The sequence below is a fragment of the Mobula birostris genome, chromosome 18 (assembly GCF_030028105.1).
Source record: "Mobula birostris isolate sMobBir1 chromosome 18, sMobBir1.hap1, whole genome shotgun sequence".
NCBI classification, from domain to species: Eukaryota; Metazoa; Chordata; class Chondrichthyes; order Myliobatiformes; family Myliobatidae; genus Mobula; species Mobula birostris.
This window is the reverse complement of record NC_092387.1, coordinates 69,358,439-69,375,990: the sequence shown is the minus strand read 5'-3', so window position 1 is coordinate 69,375,990 and position 17,552 is coordinate 69,358,439. Positions and strand designations below refer to the sequence as shown.

General features: G+C 42.8%; 1 protein-coding gene across 6 annotated transcripts in view; it reads right to left on the bottom strand.

Annotated features, from left to right (window-relative positions):
- Positions 1 to 17,552, bottom strand: part of rassf4a (Ras association domain family member 4a) — a 307,320-nt gene that overhangs the window by 93,719 nt on the left and 196,049 nt on the right. The window contains exon 1 of one of the 6 annotated variants that reach the window (XM_072282909.1): positions 14,997 to 15,032. The exons of 4 other annotated variants lie outside the window; for them this stretch is intronic. In XM_072282909.1, coding sequence (XP_072139010.1) covers positions 14,997 to 15,017 — 21 coding nt within the window. In that variant the 5' untranslated portion in view covers positions 15,018 to 15,032. Of the gene's footprint in view, positions 1 to 1,855; positions 1,872 to 14,996; positions 15,033 to 17,552 lie in introns of those variants that run through there. One more of the 6 variants, XM_072282913.1, reaches the window with a different exon arrangement.

Below are 17,552 nucleotides of genomic sequence, written 5' to 3'. Positions count from 1 at the left end.
GAAATCCATAGTGAAAATAAGACAATCAGGGCCAGGGAACTTAAAATCATTGAAAAGATCAAGAGTACTTTTTCCTCACTAAATGTGTATTTTATTTGAATGCAGAGTCATATTGCGTGGTGAGAAAGGTCCAATTTGTCTTGATGAGCAGAAAGCGTTGGCAAGGAAACTGCTCAACTGCGCATATAAGTAAGTAGAAGGCAGTTTCTTTGCTGTGACACTTTAAAGTGATGTGAATTTAATGTTTTAAACAACTGCTTATCACTAAAATCTGAAAAATAACAAGGGGATTTAAGTTGCTTTTAAATTTTCTTCACCATCGGATTCAGTGATTATCAGAATTTTCATCAACATCAGATATAATTGGACAGCCACAGACTTTATCCCAGAGTGGAACTGCCTAATACTAGGGGCCAGAATTTTAAGGAAATTGGAGGAAAGGTATAGCGGGTGGGGCGGGGGGAGGCTGGGATGTCTGAGGTAAGTATTGTACACAGAGAGTGTTGGGTCCATGGAAAGCACTGCTAGGGGTGGTGGGAGGTGGGCCATGGTAGCGTAGTCATTAGCATGATGCTATTACAGCTCGAAGCGTCGGATGTTTGGGGTTTAGTTCCGGCGTCCTCTATAATAAAGTTGGCACGTTCTTCCCATGTGCACGTGAGTTTATTCCAGGTGTTCCAGTTTCCTCCCACACTCCAAAGGCATTCCGATTAATCGGCAAATTGGTCATTGTAAGTTATCCTGTGATTCAGCTAAGGTTAAATCGGTGGATTTCTGGGTGGTGCGGTTCGGCTGGCTAGAAGGGCCCGTTCCACACTGTGTCTCTAAATAAATAATAAAAATAAAATAGAGGCTGGCACATTTGGGACAGTTAAGAAATTCTTAGATAGGCACATGGATGGCACAACTGGAGGGCTATGTAGGAGGGGAGTGTTAGATTGATCTTGGAATAGGGTAAAAGGTTGACACAACATCGAGGTCGAAGGCCAGAACTGTGCTGCAATGTTCTATGTTCTTTAATTGCCAGCCTTTACTTCTATGCATTCAAACAGCAAATCCTACTTCTGAAATGTCAGGGTGCTTGTACTTGATGTTTGCAGTGACTGTAACCATATAATAACATATAACCATATAACAATTACAGCACGGAAACAGGCCATCTCGGCCCTTCTAGTCCGTGCCGAGCTCTTACTCTCACCTAGTCCCACCGACCTGCACTCAGCCCATGACCCTCCATTCCTTTCCTGTCCATATATCTATCCAATTTAACTTTAAACGACAACATTGAACCTGCCTCAACCACTTCTCCTGGAAGCTCGTTCCACACAGCTACCCCTCTCTGAGTAAAGAAGTTCCCCCTCATGTTACCCCTAAACTTTTGCCCTTTAACTCTCAACTCATGTCCTCTTGTTTCAATCTCCCCCACTCTCAATGCAAAAAGCCTATCCATGTCAACTCTATCTATCCCCCTCATAATTTTAAACACCTCTATCAAGTCCCCTCTCAACCTTCTACCCTCCAAAGAATAAAGACCCAACTTGTTCAATCTTTCTCTGTAACTTAGGTGATGAAACCCAGGTAACATTCTAGTAAATCTCTGTACTCTCTCAATTTTGTTGACTTCTTTCCTATAATTCGGTGACTAGAACTGTACAAATTCTGTGATAAATCAGACAAAGTTTGCTGAGCTGACACCAGTGTATTCGGAAGTGAGGATTACACTAAAAATACTTTACTGTGAAATGAGAAATAAGTTTGAATTCTAAGTTCAATGTTAGAACAAAAATGAGTATCTGGACTGATGATGCAAGGGGAGGAATGACAAATGGTTCACATGAAAACTGATTGTACTTACACATTTTGCAGATGGATTTTCATGACTTCATCATTCCATTGAAACTCAGAGCCTAGAGTTCGGAACTAGCTACCTTTGGGAATATTTGTAGATTTGCAGTATGTAAAAGCTGAGGAAAGTTACAGCAGGCCAAGTTGAAAGTAAAGAAACAAAAAAATCAGAGGATTCTGCAAATATGAAATAAAAAAAAGAAAATAGTGGGAAGAGAAGCATTAATGCGTCAGGCCCGAGGCCCTCGGGGTTAATGCGTCACGTCCGAGGCCCTCGGTGTTAACGCGTCAGGTCCGAGGCCCTTGGGGTTAATGTGGCAGATTCCTTGGGTTAACTTGTCAAGTACTAGACCCTCAGGATTAACGTGACAGTTCTGAGACTCTTGGGGATAATGTGTCAGGTCTGAAATCTTAGGGGTTAATGTGTCAGGTCCAAGACCCTCAGGGTTAACGAGTCAGACTTCTCAGGGGTTAGTGTGCCAACTACGAGACTCTTGGGATTAATGTGTCAGGTCCTTGGTTAATGGAAAGGGTCCAAGGCATAAAAACAAAGTTGGGAAACTCTGGTGTAGGGGAACGCTTTGCATCTAGTGATCATAATGCCATTAATTTCAAAGTAAATATGGAAAAGGATAGGTCTATTCTGTGGGTTGAGTTTCTAAATTGGAGAAAGGCCAATTTCGAAGGTAGCAGAAAGAATCTGGCAAGTGTGGATTGAGACAGGCGGCTTTCTAGCAAAGGTGTACTTGGTAAGTGGGAGACTTTCAAAGGATTATTTTGACAGTACATAGTTTGCATGTTCCTGTCAGAATAAAAGGTAAGGAGAATAAGTCTGAGGAACACAAACAACAGGAATTCTGCAGATGCTGGAAATTCAAGCAACACACATCAAAGTTGCTGGTGAACGCAGCAGGCCAGGCAGCATCTGTAGGAAGAGGTGCAGTCGACGTTTCAGGCCGAGACCCTTCATCAGGACTAACTGAAGGAAGAGTGAGTAAGGGATTTGAAAGTTGGAGGGGGAGGGGGAGATCCAAAATGATAGGAGAAGACAGGAGGGGGAGGGATAGAGCCAAGCGAAAAGTTGAAGAGCCGAAGAAATTACAGATGGGGAGCAGTGAGAGATGGTTTCACTGAACTCCCGTCGAAGAGAGGTTTAGATAAAACATCTGCAGAATTCCTGTTGTTTGCGTTTAAATTGACTACTGCGAAGCCTCTTCCGGTGATGCCTACACCGAAGAAGTTTAGATAAACTTCTCCTATCATTTTGGATCTCCCCCTCCCCCTCCAACTTTCAAATCCCTTACTCACTCTTCCTTCAGTTAGTCCTGACGAAGGGTCTCGGCCTGAAATGTCCACTGTACCTTTCCCTAGAGATGCTGCCTGGCCTGCTGCGTTCACCAGCAACCTTGATGTGTGTTGCTTGAATTTCCAGCATCTGCAGAATTCCTGTTGTTTGCGTTTAAATTCACTACTGCGAAGCCTCTTCCGGTGATGCCTACACCGAAGAAGTTTAGATCCTCTCTTCGATGGGAGTTCAGTGAAACCGTCTCTCACTGCTCCCCATCTGTAATTTCTTCGGCTCTTCAACTTTTTGCTTGGCTCTATCCCTCCCCCTCCTGTCTTCTCCTATCATTTTGGATCTCCCCCTCCCCCTCCAACTTTCAAATCCCTTACTCACTCTTCCTTCAGTTAGTCCTGGCGAAGGGTCTCGGCCTGAAACGTCGACTGCACCTCTTCCTAGAGATGCTGCCCGGCCTGCTGCGTTCCCCAGCAACTTTGATGTGTGTTGCTTAAGTCTGAGGAACATTGGTTTTCAGGGGATATTGAGGCCCTGGTTAAGAAGAAGAAGGTGGTACATAGCAGGTATGGGCAGGTAGGATCAAATGAGGTATTTGAGGAGTATAAGGAAAACAAGAAAACATTTAAGAAGGACATCAGGGGGGCTAAAAGAATGAAGGAGGTTGGTTTAATAGACAAGGTGAAGGAGATTCCCAAGTGCTCCTACGTATATTGTATTAACAGCAAAAAGATAGCAAAGGACAAAACTGGCCCTCTTGATAATCAGGATGGTCAGCTATGAAAGGAGCTGAAAGAAACCCAGTAAATCTTAAAGGGATTTTTTCAGAATCAGAATCAGGTTTATTATCACTGGCATGTGACGTGAAATTTGTTAACTTAGCAGCAGCAGCTCAATGCAATACATAATCCAGCAGAGAGAGAAAAAAAATAAAACATAATAAATAAACAAGTAAATCAATTATGTACATTGAATAGATTATTAAAAAATGTGCAAAAACAGAAATACTGTATATTAAAAAAAGTGAGTAAGTGTCCAAAGCTTTAAAGTCCATTTAGGAATCAGATGGCAGAGGGGAAGAAGCTGTTCCTGAATCGCTGAGTGTGTGCCTTCAAGCTTCTGTACCTCCTACCTGATGGTAACAGTGAGAAAAGGGCATGTCCTGGGTGCTGGAGGTCCTTAATAATGGACGCTGCCTTTCTGAGACACTGCTTCCTAAAGATGTCCTGGGTACTTTGTAGGCTAGTGCCCAAGATGGAGCTGACTAGATTTACAACCTTCTGCAGCTTCTTTCCGTACTGTGCAGTAGCCTCTCCATTCCAGACAGTGATGCAGCCTGTCAGAATGCTCTCCATGGTACAACTATAAAAGTTTTTGAGCGTATTTGTTGACATGCCAACCCGCTTCAAACTCCTAATAAAGTATAGCCGCAGTCTTGCCTTCTCTATGACTACATCAATATGCTGCGACCTGGTTAGATCCTCAGAGATGTTGACACCCAAGAACTTGAAGCTGCTCACTCTCTTTACTTCTGATCCCTCTGAGCTCTTTTGTCTTACTGACGTTGAGTGCCAGGTTGTTGCTGCGGCACCACTCCACTAGTTGGTATATCTTACTCCTATACGCCCTCTCAACACCACCTGAGATTCTACCCACAATGGTTGTATCATCAGCAAATTTGTAGATGGTGTTTGAGCTATGCCTAACCACAGAGTTATGTGTATACAGAGAGTAGAACAGTGGGCTAAGCACACAATCCTGAAGTGCGTCAGTGTCGATCGTCAGCGAAGAGGATATGTTATCACCAATCCACACAGATTGTGGTCTTCTGGTTAGGAAGTCGAGGATCCAATTACAGAGGGAGGTACAGAGGCCCAGGTTCTGCAACTTTTCAGTTAGGATTGCGGGAATGATGGTGTTAAATGCTGAGCTATAGTCGATGAACAGTATCCTGACGTAGGTGTTTGTGTTGTCCAGGTGGACTAGATGTGTGAAGAGCCATGGAGATTGCGTCTGCCATTGACCTATTGTGGTGATAGGCAAATTGCAATGGGTCCAGGTCCTTGCTGAGACAGGAGTTCAGTCTAGTCATAACCAACCTCTCAAAGCATTTCATCACTGTTGATGTGTGTGCTACCAGGCAATAGTCGTTAAGGCAGCCCAATATTATTCTTCTTTGGAACTACAAACATAGTATAATTGTTGCCTTTTTAAAGCAAGTGGGAACTTCTGCCCGTAGCAGTGAGAGGTTGAAAATATCCTTGAATAGTCCCGCTAGTTGGCTGGCACAGATCTTCAGAGCCTTACCAGGTACTCCATTGGGACCTTCTGCCTTGTGAGGGTTCACTCTCTTTAAAGACAGTCTAACATAGGCCTCTGAGATGGAGATCACAGGGTCATCATGTGCAGTGTTCTCCCTTTCAAAGCGGGTATAGAAGGTGCTGAGTTCATCTGGTAGTGAAGCATCGCTGCCATTCATGCTACTGGGTTTCGCTTTGTAGGAAGTGATGTCTTGCAAATCCTGCCAGAGTTGCCGTGCATCCGATATCGCCTCCAACCTCATTCGAAATTGTCCCCTCGCCCTTGAAATAGCTCTCCGCAAATCATGCCTGGTTTTCTGGTATAGGCCTGAGTTGCTGGACTTGAATGCCATGGATCTAGCCTTCAGCAGACGGGAGACAGACACAGGTTCTATACAAGTGAGGCAAGGCAGCAGTGAGGTCATGGACCGAGGAGGATAGGGTGGATAAAAATCACAAGGGCCTGACAAGGTGTTCCCTCAGACACTGTGAGAGGAATTGCAGTGGTCCTAACAGATATTTAAAATGGCATTAGCTATGAGTAAAGTGCTGGAGAATTGAAGGATAGCTAATGTTGTTCTGTTGATTAAGAAAGTCTCTAAGATTAAATCAGGAAATTATAGTCCGGTGAGCCTGCTATCAGTAGTTATAGTCATAGAAAAGTACAGCACAGAAAAAGGCTTCTGGCCCATCTAGTCATTGCTGAACGTTGAGTTAGGCATAGCTCAAACACCATCTACAAATTTGCTGGCACTCAACGTCAGTAAGACGACAGAACAGATTGTGGACTTCAGGAAGGGTAAGACGAAGGAGCACATACTAATCCTCAGAGAGATCGGAAGTGGAGAGAGTGAGCAGCTTCAAGTTGATTGGTGTCAAGATCTCTGAGGATCTAACCTGGTCCCAACATGTCGATGTAGTCATGAAGAAGACAGGACAGCGGCCATACTTTATTAGGAGTTTGAAGAGATTTGGCATGTCAACAAATACGCTCAAAAACTTCTATAGTTGCACCATGGAGAGCATTCTGACAGGCTGCATCACTGTCCGGTACGGAGGGGCTACACCCCAGTACCGAAAGAAGCTGCAGAAGGTTATAAGTCCCCCGCTGTATATTGTTGGATAACTGCTTACTTTTCCTCCTTGCTCCGCCCATTAACCAATCTCTTTCAAAGGACCACACTATCAGTGAGTAATAATCAGTAAATGATCAGTTGACTTCTGTGCATTGCTAGTGATTGCAATCAAATACTCTGCCCCTCAAAGGAAGTAGTGATGTTGGGGCAGTAATGATTTTCATTCAGAAGCAGATGATTCCAGGGGAATGATACAAGGCTCCTCTTCCCAGAATTGCTTTCTCCCTCTTAATATTCTAATGTGTGTTTCAGTTACAGAAAGTACAGAAGCCCGGAGAAGACATGTCTTTGCTTTTTCAAAAACCATTACTCAAGCAAGAAGTGTCAAATCAAACAGCGAAAAGGGTCCCACCTCGTGCTGAGGTCCCTGGATAAGTAGAGGAATTGTGCGAATGAATGAAGAGAACATATCCGATGTGCAGTTGTTGGCCTAGGTCATATTAAAGTATATCTTTGATTTACTTTCTGTGGTGTGTATTCTGCACCGCAAGCATACTTGGCAACTGATTATTCCTTAATTGACTAGATTTTGTGTAAGGAGTTAAACTCACTGATGTTTCAAAATAAAGAAACTTGCGTATGTGGCCTGGTTACACAACAATGCTATTAATAAAAACGCTGGAGACGGGAGCTAAGTTTCGTGGTTCTTTACTGGCAGAATACAAACTCGGCACACACGTACAGATCAATATGCACCTAATAGCACATGCAACAACGTGTTACTAAAACATAAATTCTCGATTCTTGATTACCTGACTGGCAGACCACAGTACATGTGCTTGCAATACTGTGAGTCCGACAGAGTGATCAGCAGCACTGGGGCTCCCCAGGGGACTGTCTTGTCTCCCTTTCTCTTCACCATTTACATCTCGGACTTTAACTACTGCACAGAGTCTTGTCACCTTCAGAAGTTTTCGGATGACTCTGCCATAGTTGGATGCATCAGCAAGGGAGTTGAGGCTGAGTACAGGGCTACGGTAGGAAACTTCGTCACATGGTGTGAGCAGAATTATCTGCAGCTTAATGTGAAAAAGACTAAGGAGCTGGTGGTAGACCTGAGGAGAGCTAAGGCACCGGTGACCCCTGTTTCCATCCAGGGGGTCAGTGTGGACATGGTGGAGGATTACAAATAGCTGGGGATACGAAATGACAATAAACTGGACTGGTCAAAGAACACTGAGGCTGTCTACAAGAAGGGTCAGAGCCGTCTCTATTTCCTGAGGAGACTGAGGTCCTTTAACATCTGCCGGACAATGCTGAAGATGTTCTACGAGTCTGTGGCCAGTGCTATCGTATTTGCTGTTGTGTGCTGGGGCAGCAGGCTGAGGGTAGCAGACACCAACAGAATCAACAAACTTATTCGTAAGGCCAGTGATGTTGTGGGGATGGAACTGGACTCTCTGACGGTGGTGTCTGAAAAGAAGATGCTGTCCAAGCTGCATGCCATCTTGGACAATGTCTCCCATCCACTACATAATGTACTGGGTGGGCACAGGAGTACACTCAGCCAGAGACTCATTCCACTGAGATGCAACACAGAGCATCATAGGAAGTCATTCCTGCCTGTGGCCATCAAACTTTACAACTCCTCCCTTGGAGGGTCAGACACCTTGAGTCAATAGGCTGGTCCTGGACTTATTTCCTGGCATAATTTACTTCTTACTATTTAACTATTAATGGTTTTATTACTATTTAATTATTTATGGTGCATATGTAATGAAAACCAGTTTCCCCCGGGATCAATAAACTATGACTATGACTAAAGTAGTCCCTTATTATACTGTAGGCTATACGGTACAAAACTCATTAATGGAGACTAAGGGGGAGTCACGTGGGTGTCGGGCAAGATGGCTGCACGTTAGCGGAGCTCCGACAACCCACCATGAAATTCTATTAATTAGAGTATATTTATCCCGCCTTGTCTGGATACAGCTGTCCTGCAGTTAAAAACTGTTCATTTTTTTTCACTAAAAGGGCTAATAACAACTTTGAGAGATAATTCTGTATGAGCCGAGACCTAAGAGCACTGCAGCGAGCCACGTGGCTGCAAGACAGAGCCCACAATCCGAAGCTCAAGCCGCGCTAACGACACAGACGGACCAAGGCTCCAACATGGAGAATTTACTGGCCGAGGTTAGTCGTATGAGTTCCACTCTACTCCTGGTGGCTGCTGATGTATCTATGATTAAGGAAACGACAACGGAGTTGAAGAACTCCGTCAGTGCCATTCGAGAGAGGCTGATGGAAGCTGAGGGCCGTCTCTCCAGTGTGGAGGACACCACTGTGCAGTGGTGGATGCCAGCGAGCAGAATAATAAACGCTTGGACCTGCTGTGGAACCGTGTAGAGGAGCTCGAGAACAGGAGCAGACGCAACAACGTCAGGCTAATCGGTCTAAAGGAGGGTGCAGAAATGGGCGGTCTGATTAAGTGTGTGCAAAGAATCATGTACGAAGGATTTGCAATCGAACTGAACGCAGAGCTTGAGATTGAGAGGGCGCATCGGGCCTCGGCTCCCAGGCCGGGTGAGGGTCGCTCCCCCAGGCAGGTCCTGATACGATTCTTGCGCTCTTCGGCCAGAGAGAAAGTGCTGCAAATGGCCAAAGCAAAGAGAGGAGTTGAATGGGAGGGATGCACAGTTTCCTTCTTTCCAGAAAAAGACATCCCACCTCTCCCAGAAGTTCTGGGAGTCTCCCGCATATTAATAGTGGCTCCCTGATGTCCGCAAACTATATACAATATCCTGGAAATCAATTTTTTTGAGAGGGAGCGAGCGAGAGAGTGCGAGAGAGACCACGAGAGAGACCACAAGAGAGCGCACGATCGAGACAGCGACCATGAGACAGAGAGACAGCGAGAGCGACGAGAGAGAGAGAGCGCGATCGAGAGACAGCGAGAGAGAGAGCGAGAGACAGCGAGAGCGACCATGAGAGAGCACGACAGCGAGAAAGCAAGAGAAGCGCGAGAGAGTGAGTGAGAGAGCAACCACGAGAGAGAGTGTGAGTGAGAGCAAGAGTGAGAGAGAGAGAGAGAGAGAGCACCATGGCAGAGTGTTCCAAAAAAAATGTAAAACGTACGTCACCCAAGACTACACTAAAGTGTACCCCTGCCTAGTAGGGGTCAAAAATAATGACAGTGTTGCTCACTGCACTGTTTGCAACAGTGACTTTTCTATTGCCTGTGGTGGGTTAAGACTGTAAAAGAGATGTTGAGGTGAGTTTAACAGGTGTCATTCGTTCATTAGCATAGCTAACGTTATTTAAACTAGCTGGCTAGCTGTTAAGGAGCTTATTGCAGACATCCCACCTCTCCCGGAAGTTCCGGGAGTCTCCCGCAAATTGATGGTGCTACCTCCCTGAAATGAGTTTTTGCAGGGTGGGATGTCTGCAGATATGTCTAGAGAATTGGCTGAAAAACGGAGGGCATTTACTACAGCTTGGAAAATGCTGCAAAAAGTCAATGTGAGGTACACACTCGCTTATCCAGCAGTTCTACGCTTCACGTGGAAAGGAAAGAACAAGTTCTTTACTACCTCATTCAGAAAAACTGCGGCGCTGGCATTGACTGAGAGACAGGATTTGATCACAGTGATAGGTGGAGATAACTTTTTAGTTATAACAGGGTGGTTGGGGAGCTGGATGAAGCAGTCCGATTAGGGTGAGGCTTGCTAGTCGGCACCACACTTTGCGGACCATATCATGTGTCTTTTTCTTTTCTGTTTCTTTGTGGAGCTTATCCTGCCTGTTTGTTTTTATTTGTTAGTTAATCTGGCAGAAATATATTATTTATATGTTTTTGGGTTATGTTGGTTGTTTACTTGTTGTTTGAGAGCGCAGTATTTGCAGTGTTTTTTTGATAATAATTGAGCATGGGGATAGAGTACAGCAGGTTTTTTTTGGATTATTTTTTTGGAATTATTGCATTCCAGACTCAGCCATCCGGGAAAATGTATATTTTTGCACATGTGTGCATGAAATTTAGGACATGAAAATGGTTAATTTCATATCATGGAACATTAATGAGTGTGGAAACCCAATCAAGAGGAAAAAGATTTTATCATACCTTAAAGGTAAACAAATTGATGTTGCATTTGTCCAGGAAACACATTTTAAAGATGCTGAAGCACTGAAATTTAGAAGAGATTGGGTGGGCCAGGTATTCTATTCATCACTTAATAGCAAACAAACTGGGACAATGATTTTAATTAACAAAAAACTTAATTTTGTATTGCTTGGAGAATTTAAAGACAAGGAAGGCAGGATAATTTGTATAGATGCACTTAGTAATGGGGTGAAAGTAGTACTTTGTAACATATGTGCACCTAATAAGGAAGATCCAGACTTTCTCAATAAGGTGAATGAAATTTTAGGCACCAAGGAGGGAAAAATAATTTTAGCAGGAGACTTAAGCCAAGTAATGGACCCTGTTACTGATACAAGCAAATTTCAGACATCACCAGTACCCAGGGACAGGGCTGCCTTACATCCACTTATTGAGGATATCGGTCTGGTGGATATATGGCGGTTGGTGAATCCATTCGGAAAAGAATATACATTTTTCTCTCATCGACATAAATCCTACTCTAGAATAGATTTTTTTTCTAATATTCAGCTCCATTGTTCAACAGGTGATAGACTGTAAAATTGGCCCAATAGCATTATCAGACCATGCACTGGTTGAAATTCAAATTGATTTAAATACTGAAAGGGGAAGGAGGGGTAGATGGCGAATGAATACTATGCTGTTAAAAGATGAGGATTTCAGTGATAAGCAGGCTGAGGATCTGACTTCGCTTTTTGAATTGAACGTAGAGACCACAGTAAAGCTGTCCTCGGTATGGGAGGCATCCAAGGTGTATATAAGAGGAAAATTAATAGCACAAACATCTAAAAGGAAGAAAGAAAGTATAGAGCAAATAAAAAATCTGGAGGCAGAAACAACCACATTGGAAAAGGTTTTAGCAAGACAATATACCGATGACTTATACAAAGATTTGTGCAATTTGAAATTCCAGCTAAATAACATATATAACAAAGAAGCAGAATATGCATTACTTAGATTAAAAACAAGGTTCTACAAAGGTGGTGACAAAGCTGGTAAGCTGCTGACACGATATTTAAAGCAGCAGAATATTAATAGTGTTATACCTGTAATTAAGAAAGAGGGTACATTAGTGACATCATCTAAAGAAATAAACAAAGTCTTCCAACAGTTGTATGAACATTTATATGCATCACCGTTTAACCATGACCAGGAGGGGCTGAATCAGTTTTTTGCTAACATAAAATTGCCTACATTATCCCCACAACAAGCTGAGTCCTTGGATGCCCCAATTACTGAGGATGAGGGCAGACGGGCTATTGTGGCTATGAAAATAGGGAAATCTCCAGGTATGGATGGCTTCCCAGTTGAACATTATAAGAAATTTCTGGACATATTGGCTCCTAACAAAAATCTATTCAGAAGCACTTAATTTGGAATCCTTACCGAATACATTTAATGAAGCATTAATATTGTTGATCCCAAAAAAAGACAGAGGCAATAGATCCCTCCAATTATAGGCCTATAAGCTTAATTAATGTGGACTGTAAAATACTGACTAAAATAGTGGCTTTGCAATTAGAGAAAGTATTGCCATCTATAATTAACATTGACCAGGTTGGCTTCATTAAAGGCAGATCCCCAACTGACAATGTAAGGAGATTACTGCAGTTAATATGGCTGAACTCCTCAAGTAGTGTCCCAGTTACTGCCATCTCCCAGGACGCCGAAAAGGCCTCTGACAGGGTAGAGTAGAGATTTTTAACCACAGCCTTGTCATCCTTTGGGTTTGGCTGTATCTTTAAATCATGGATTAGAATTTTGTATAAAAACCCTAAGGCTGCAGTTACTACAAATGGTATCATATCCCCATTTTTCAACTTTTCAAGGGGTACACCTCAAGGCTGCCCCTCTCCCCACTGTTATTTACGATTTTTTTGGAACTGCTGGCAATCGTGATTAGAGCAGATCCAGATGTTAGAGGAGTGAGGGAGGCGGAAAGGAGCATAAGCTGATGTTACATGCTGACGATATTTTGTTACTGATTAGTGACCCTTCTAACTCCTTACCCCCACTAATGAAAACAATTCAATTCTTCTCTGAGGTAGCTGGTTATAAAATCAACTGCAATAAATCTGAGGCTATGCCAATGTCAAAATTGTGCTTTTCAAATTCAGTATCTCAGTTTAACTTCAGATGGGTGCCAGTTGGAATGAAGTATGTAGGGGTCAAACTGAGTCAGAATTTGGATGAAATAATTACTTTAAATTATGACCCATTATTGAGTAGGATAAGAAATAATCTGGATAGGTGGGGGGCACTGAGGCTACGTCCACACTACGCCGGATAATTTTGAAAACGCCGGTTTCGAGTAAAAGCAACAAGGGTCCACACTAAGCGTTTTTCAAAATATCTCTGTCCACATTAGATGAATATTTGGGCGAATCTCCTCCTACTGGGCATGCGCAGGACACACAGAAAACAAGCGAAGAGGAAACGGAATACTTGGTGTGCATTTGTCCAGTTACAGAGTAGAAAAAATTATAAGGAATTGCTCTTGCCTCTTGCGCAGGAGGACTTAAAAACTAAAAAAAACAAATACTGGAGCGTATGGAGACAACCGACAGGGAGTTCACGGACAGTGTGAGCTGGCTGACGACGAACATTGAAAAACTGACTAACTCTGTTGCATTAATAAAGCACCTTGTTAAATGTATAAAACATGACTGCATCAGTGTTATCTTGTATTTCCATACAATGTTACATTAGGCTGTTACACACATACTTACATTACTATATTTACGCTCTATTCTTGGTTGGTGCGGCTGTAACGAAACCCAATTTCCCTCGGGATTAATAAAGTATATCTATCTATCTATCTATTGTCAGAGAAGTACTTGCATAAATAGGTAAACCACCTTGGGTTTTTAAAAACTCAAACAACAGGAATTCTGCAGATGCTGGAAGTTCAAGCAACACACATCAAAGTTGCTGGTGAACGCAGCAGGCCAGGCAGCATCTCTAGGAAGAGGTACAGTCGACGTTTCAGGCTGAGATCCGAATCTCGTTCACCAGCAACTTTGATGTGTGTTGCTTAAACCACCTTGGTTCTTGGTTTTTGATCCTCCAAAATATTCCGCATGGAATTTAAACTGGAGGTGGCGGAGGGTGTTTTCTGTCCCTACCTTCATACAAGCAAGGACAGAAAACAGGGCAAAGTGAGTATACTTATTTATTCAGTAAGCTGTGGGTCAAAGTATTTGGTGAGTACATTTCTAACTCTTCTGGCTTCAGTCTCGTTGCCGTCTATTCTGAAATTGTTAGGTTCTGCGAAGCACAGAATCAAATATCGCTGTGATGATTGTACGCTCTAGTATTAGTTGTTTGATGACAAAAAAGTAGTAATAATAATAATAATAAGAAGAAGACAATAAAATGCCACGCTGTTGCCATTTGTTCCGGCACGACATGACAGCGGTTTTAAAACGCTCCGGTTACCCCGTACACACTGCAACGGATATTAGGTGTTTTCAGATTTATTCACTTTGGAGACCGTTTCTGAAAATCTCTGTTTTTGGGGGATGAAATGCCGTTTTAGTGTGGACAGAGAGTCAAAACGAAGCTTCGTTTTCAAAATTATCTGGCGTAGTGTGGACATAGCCTGAGACTGTCACTCTGGGGTAAAATCAATGTAGTTAAAATGGTCATAGCACCTCAGTTTAACTATCTTTCTATGATGCTTCCTTTAAATATATCAGGTTTGATCTACAAGCAATACAACAAAATTATCAGGGATTTTCTATGGGATAAGAAGAAGCCCAGAATTAAAATGAGTAAGATGTGTATGTCCAGGGACATGGGTGGGCTCAGTCTACCAGACGTCAGGGCATATAAATTATCCTTTGAGATGACCAAGTTAGCTAAACATTGGGACAGGGCTGATGTTGATTTAGATCGAGTAATTATAGAATGGAGCCTGGTTGCACCACTTTCTCCCGTTAATATCCTCTCACAGCATGTGGAAAACAAGATTAATCTAAATCCTATACTATCTCACTCAAGGAGTGTGTGGAGTACAATTCATTAAGCTTGTAGAATGTCACATTTAAACCATTTATACTCCTCGCTCTAGAATAACCCTGAGAAATGCATTGGGAAAAGAATGGTGTACTGGAAAGAATGGAAGATTAAAGGTGTAAATACAGTCGGTGACCTCTATGAGAATGGGATTTTTATGTCATATGTGGATTTGTAGAGGAAATATAACTTTGTAGGTAAAGGGAATTTTTGGAAGTATTTACAAGTAAGACATTGCGTTAGTAGCATATTCAAGAACGATGACTCACAAAGTAACCCGTTAACTGAATACTTCACATTACCTCAGGAAGTTCATAAAGCATCTGTGTTTTATAAAATGCTCAAGCACTCTGTGGGTGAACCGTGTAACAATCTCAAAGCAGTATGACAGAGGATCTTGGAAGTGATATTGAAGATAATGAGTGGTCAAATATTTTATCAAATGTGGGTAAACATATTAGGGAAGCGAGAGGGAAATCTATTCAATATAAGATAGTACACAGATATTATTGGACCAACTAGACTCTACAAAATGGGGATTGTTGATAATAATTCATGCTGGAAATGTAAAAATGAGGTGGGCACATATTTTCACATGATTTTGGAGTGTTCCATGGTTCGTCCATTTTGGTGCAAAGTTCTTGATCTGTTGGGGATTCGGTCAGGCCTCCACACTGCCCTTGTGCCCACGGCTTTGTCTCCTGGGTGATAGGACAATGATACCTAATGTAAACAATGACAAATTTACTATCTTAAAGGTGGGTCTCATCACAGTTGCAAGAATTATATTGCAAAACTGGAAAAAACCCAGATGTCCCACTGTGAAGGAATGGACTGAGGAAATGATTAAGATTTCATCATATGAACACATGTTGGAAAGAATTAACAGTGAGGGAAAAGTGCAAGACGCATGGAATCAATTTTGGTTGTATGTAAATTTAAACTTAAATTAGAACTTCTTTCTGTTTCTAAGTTTGATTTGTTTTCCTGTCATGGGATGGCTGTGTAAATATGCTGTACTGTATCTGCTCTATGATATGCTGTGCTGCTTTGTAAAATAAGAATAAATAATAATAAAAATTTGAATTACAAAAAAAAGTGGAGACTAAGGGCTGAGCAGCCCAGTGCAGAAGGGTCTCGGCTCGAAACGCCAACTGTTTATGCATTTCCATAGATGCCTCCTGACCTGCAGGGTTCCTCAAGTATTGAAAGGCCTAGACAGAATGGATGTGGAGAGAATGTTTTCTATGGTGGGGAGATCTAGGGCCAGAGGTCACAGCCTTAGAATTGAGGGATGGTATCTGCAGACCTTCTCGTGTTCATGTTACATTGTGGCGAGTGACCATGTTAGCAATCCTGAGGAACTCAGCAGGTCAGGCAGCATCTATGGAGGAAAATGAACAGATGATGTTTCATACTGAAACCCTGTAACACTGAATCAGGTTCACGGGTTTGGTGAGACAGAAAACACTGACTGTCAATGAGCATATTAATCATTTATTTACAGACAGTAAAACAATTCAACCAAACCTTTAAGTTCCCGCAAGTTACACAAACTACAGAACTAAATATTCACCATGCAGACACTTAGCTGAAAAAGTGCATGGAGCATACATCCCAGCCAATGCTGGGGACAAAGAGAAAAAAAGAGAATTTCTCACACATGCTATACCTCTGAGATGTTTGAACCTGGACACTAGGTACCGTGGCAAGCAAGGCAACCTACAGGGAAGAGCGGCTACAAGTTTTAAACTGACCACTCGCAATCGGCACAGTGGAAGTGGCTTTCAACCACCAAAATAAGCTGAGTCCCCCACAGGACAGACCCTTTATCAGGACTGGAAAGGAAGAGGGTAGACATCACAATAGAATGGTAGTGTGGCGGCTAGCATAACGCTATTACAGTGATTCAAGTAAAATTCAGCTACTGCCTATAAGGAGTTTGTACGTTCTCCCGGTGACCATGTGGATTTCCTCAGGGTGCTCTGGTTTCCTCCCACAGTCCAAAGGGCATAGACATAGGGTTATCGGATTAACTGGTTACGCAGGTGTGATTAGGCTTGCAGGGCCTGTTACCCTGCTGTATCTCAGTCTCACATTCACTAATTCTGATTCATTATTTATCATGTGTATGGTGAAATATGTCATCTACATTAACAACCAATACAAGCTAAGGTTGTGCTGGGGCAGCCCACAAGTGTCACCACATATTCCAGCACCAAAACAACATAGCATGTACACCATGGTCAGCATTGTCCTCTCACTCGGTCACTTACTTATTCTCTAAATCAAATCAAAAATAATGGTTCCATTTGTGCTTATAACTACAAATGATTACTGTCAGTTTCTGTACAGCATCCTATATGAAAACAACACTGAACTATCAAGTCAGCTGAAAAGCTCATTGGCTGCAGTCTACCATCACTGCAGGACTTGTATGAGTCCACGTCAAAGAAAGAGTCAGGAAAAATCATTGCGGACACTACCCACCCAACAACTGCCTTTTCCAAAAGCTCCATAGGGTTATTAAAACAAAAACCTCATGCCATATTACATGTTTCTACTCCCAGACAGTTAATCTGATCAACTATTCAGATAGTTTACAGTAGGGAGAATGCCAGGCAGGATGTTGGAATGCTCCTCTTGCAGGATGTGGGAAGTCAGGAAGTCCTCCATTGTCCCTGACAACAACACCTGCAGGAAGTGCATCCAGCTGCAGCTCCTGACAAACCGCGTTAGGGAACTGGAGCAGGAGCTGGATGACCTGCGGATCATTCGGGAGAATGAGGAGATTATAGATCGTAGCTACAGGGAGGTAGTAACGCCAAAGGAGCAGAGGACAGGAAATTGGGTCACTG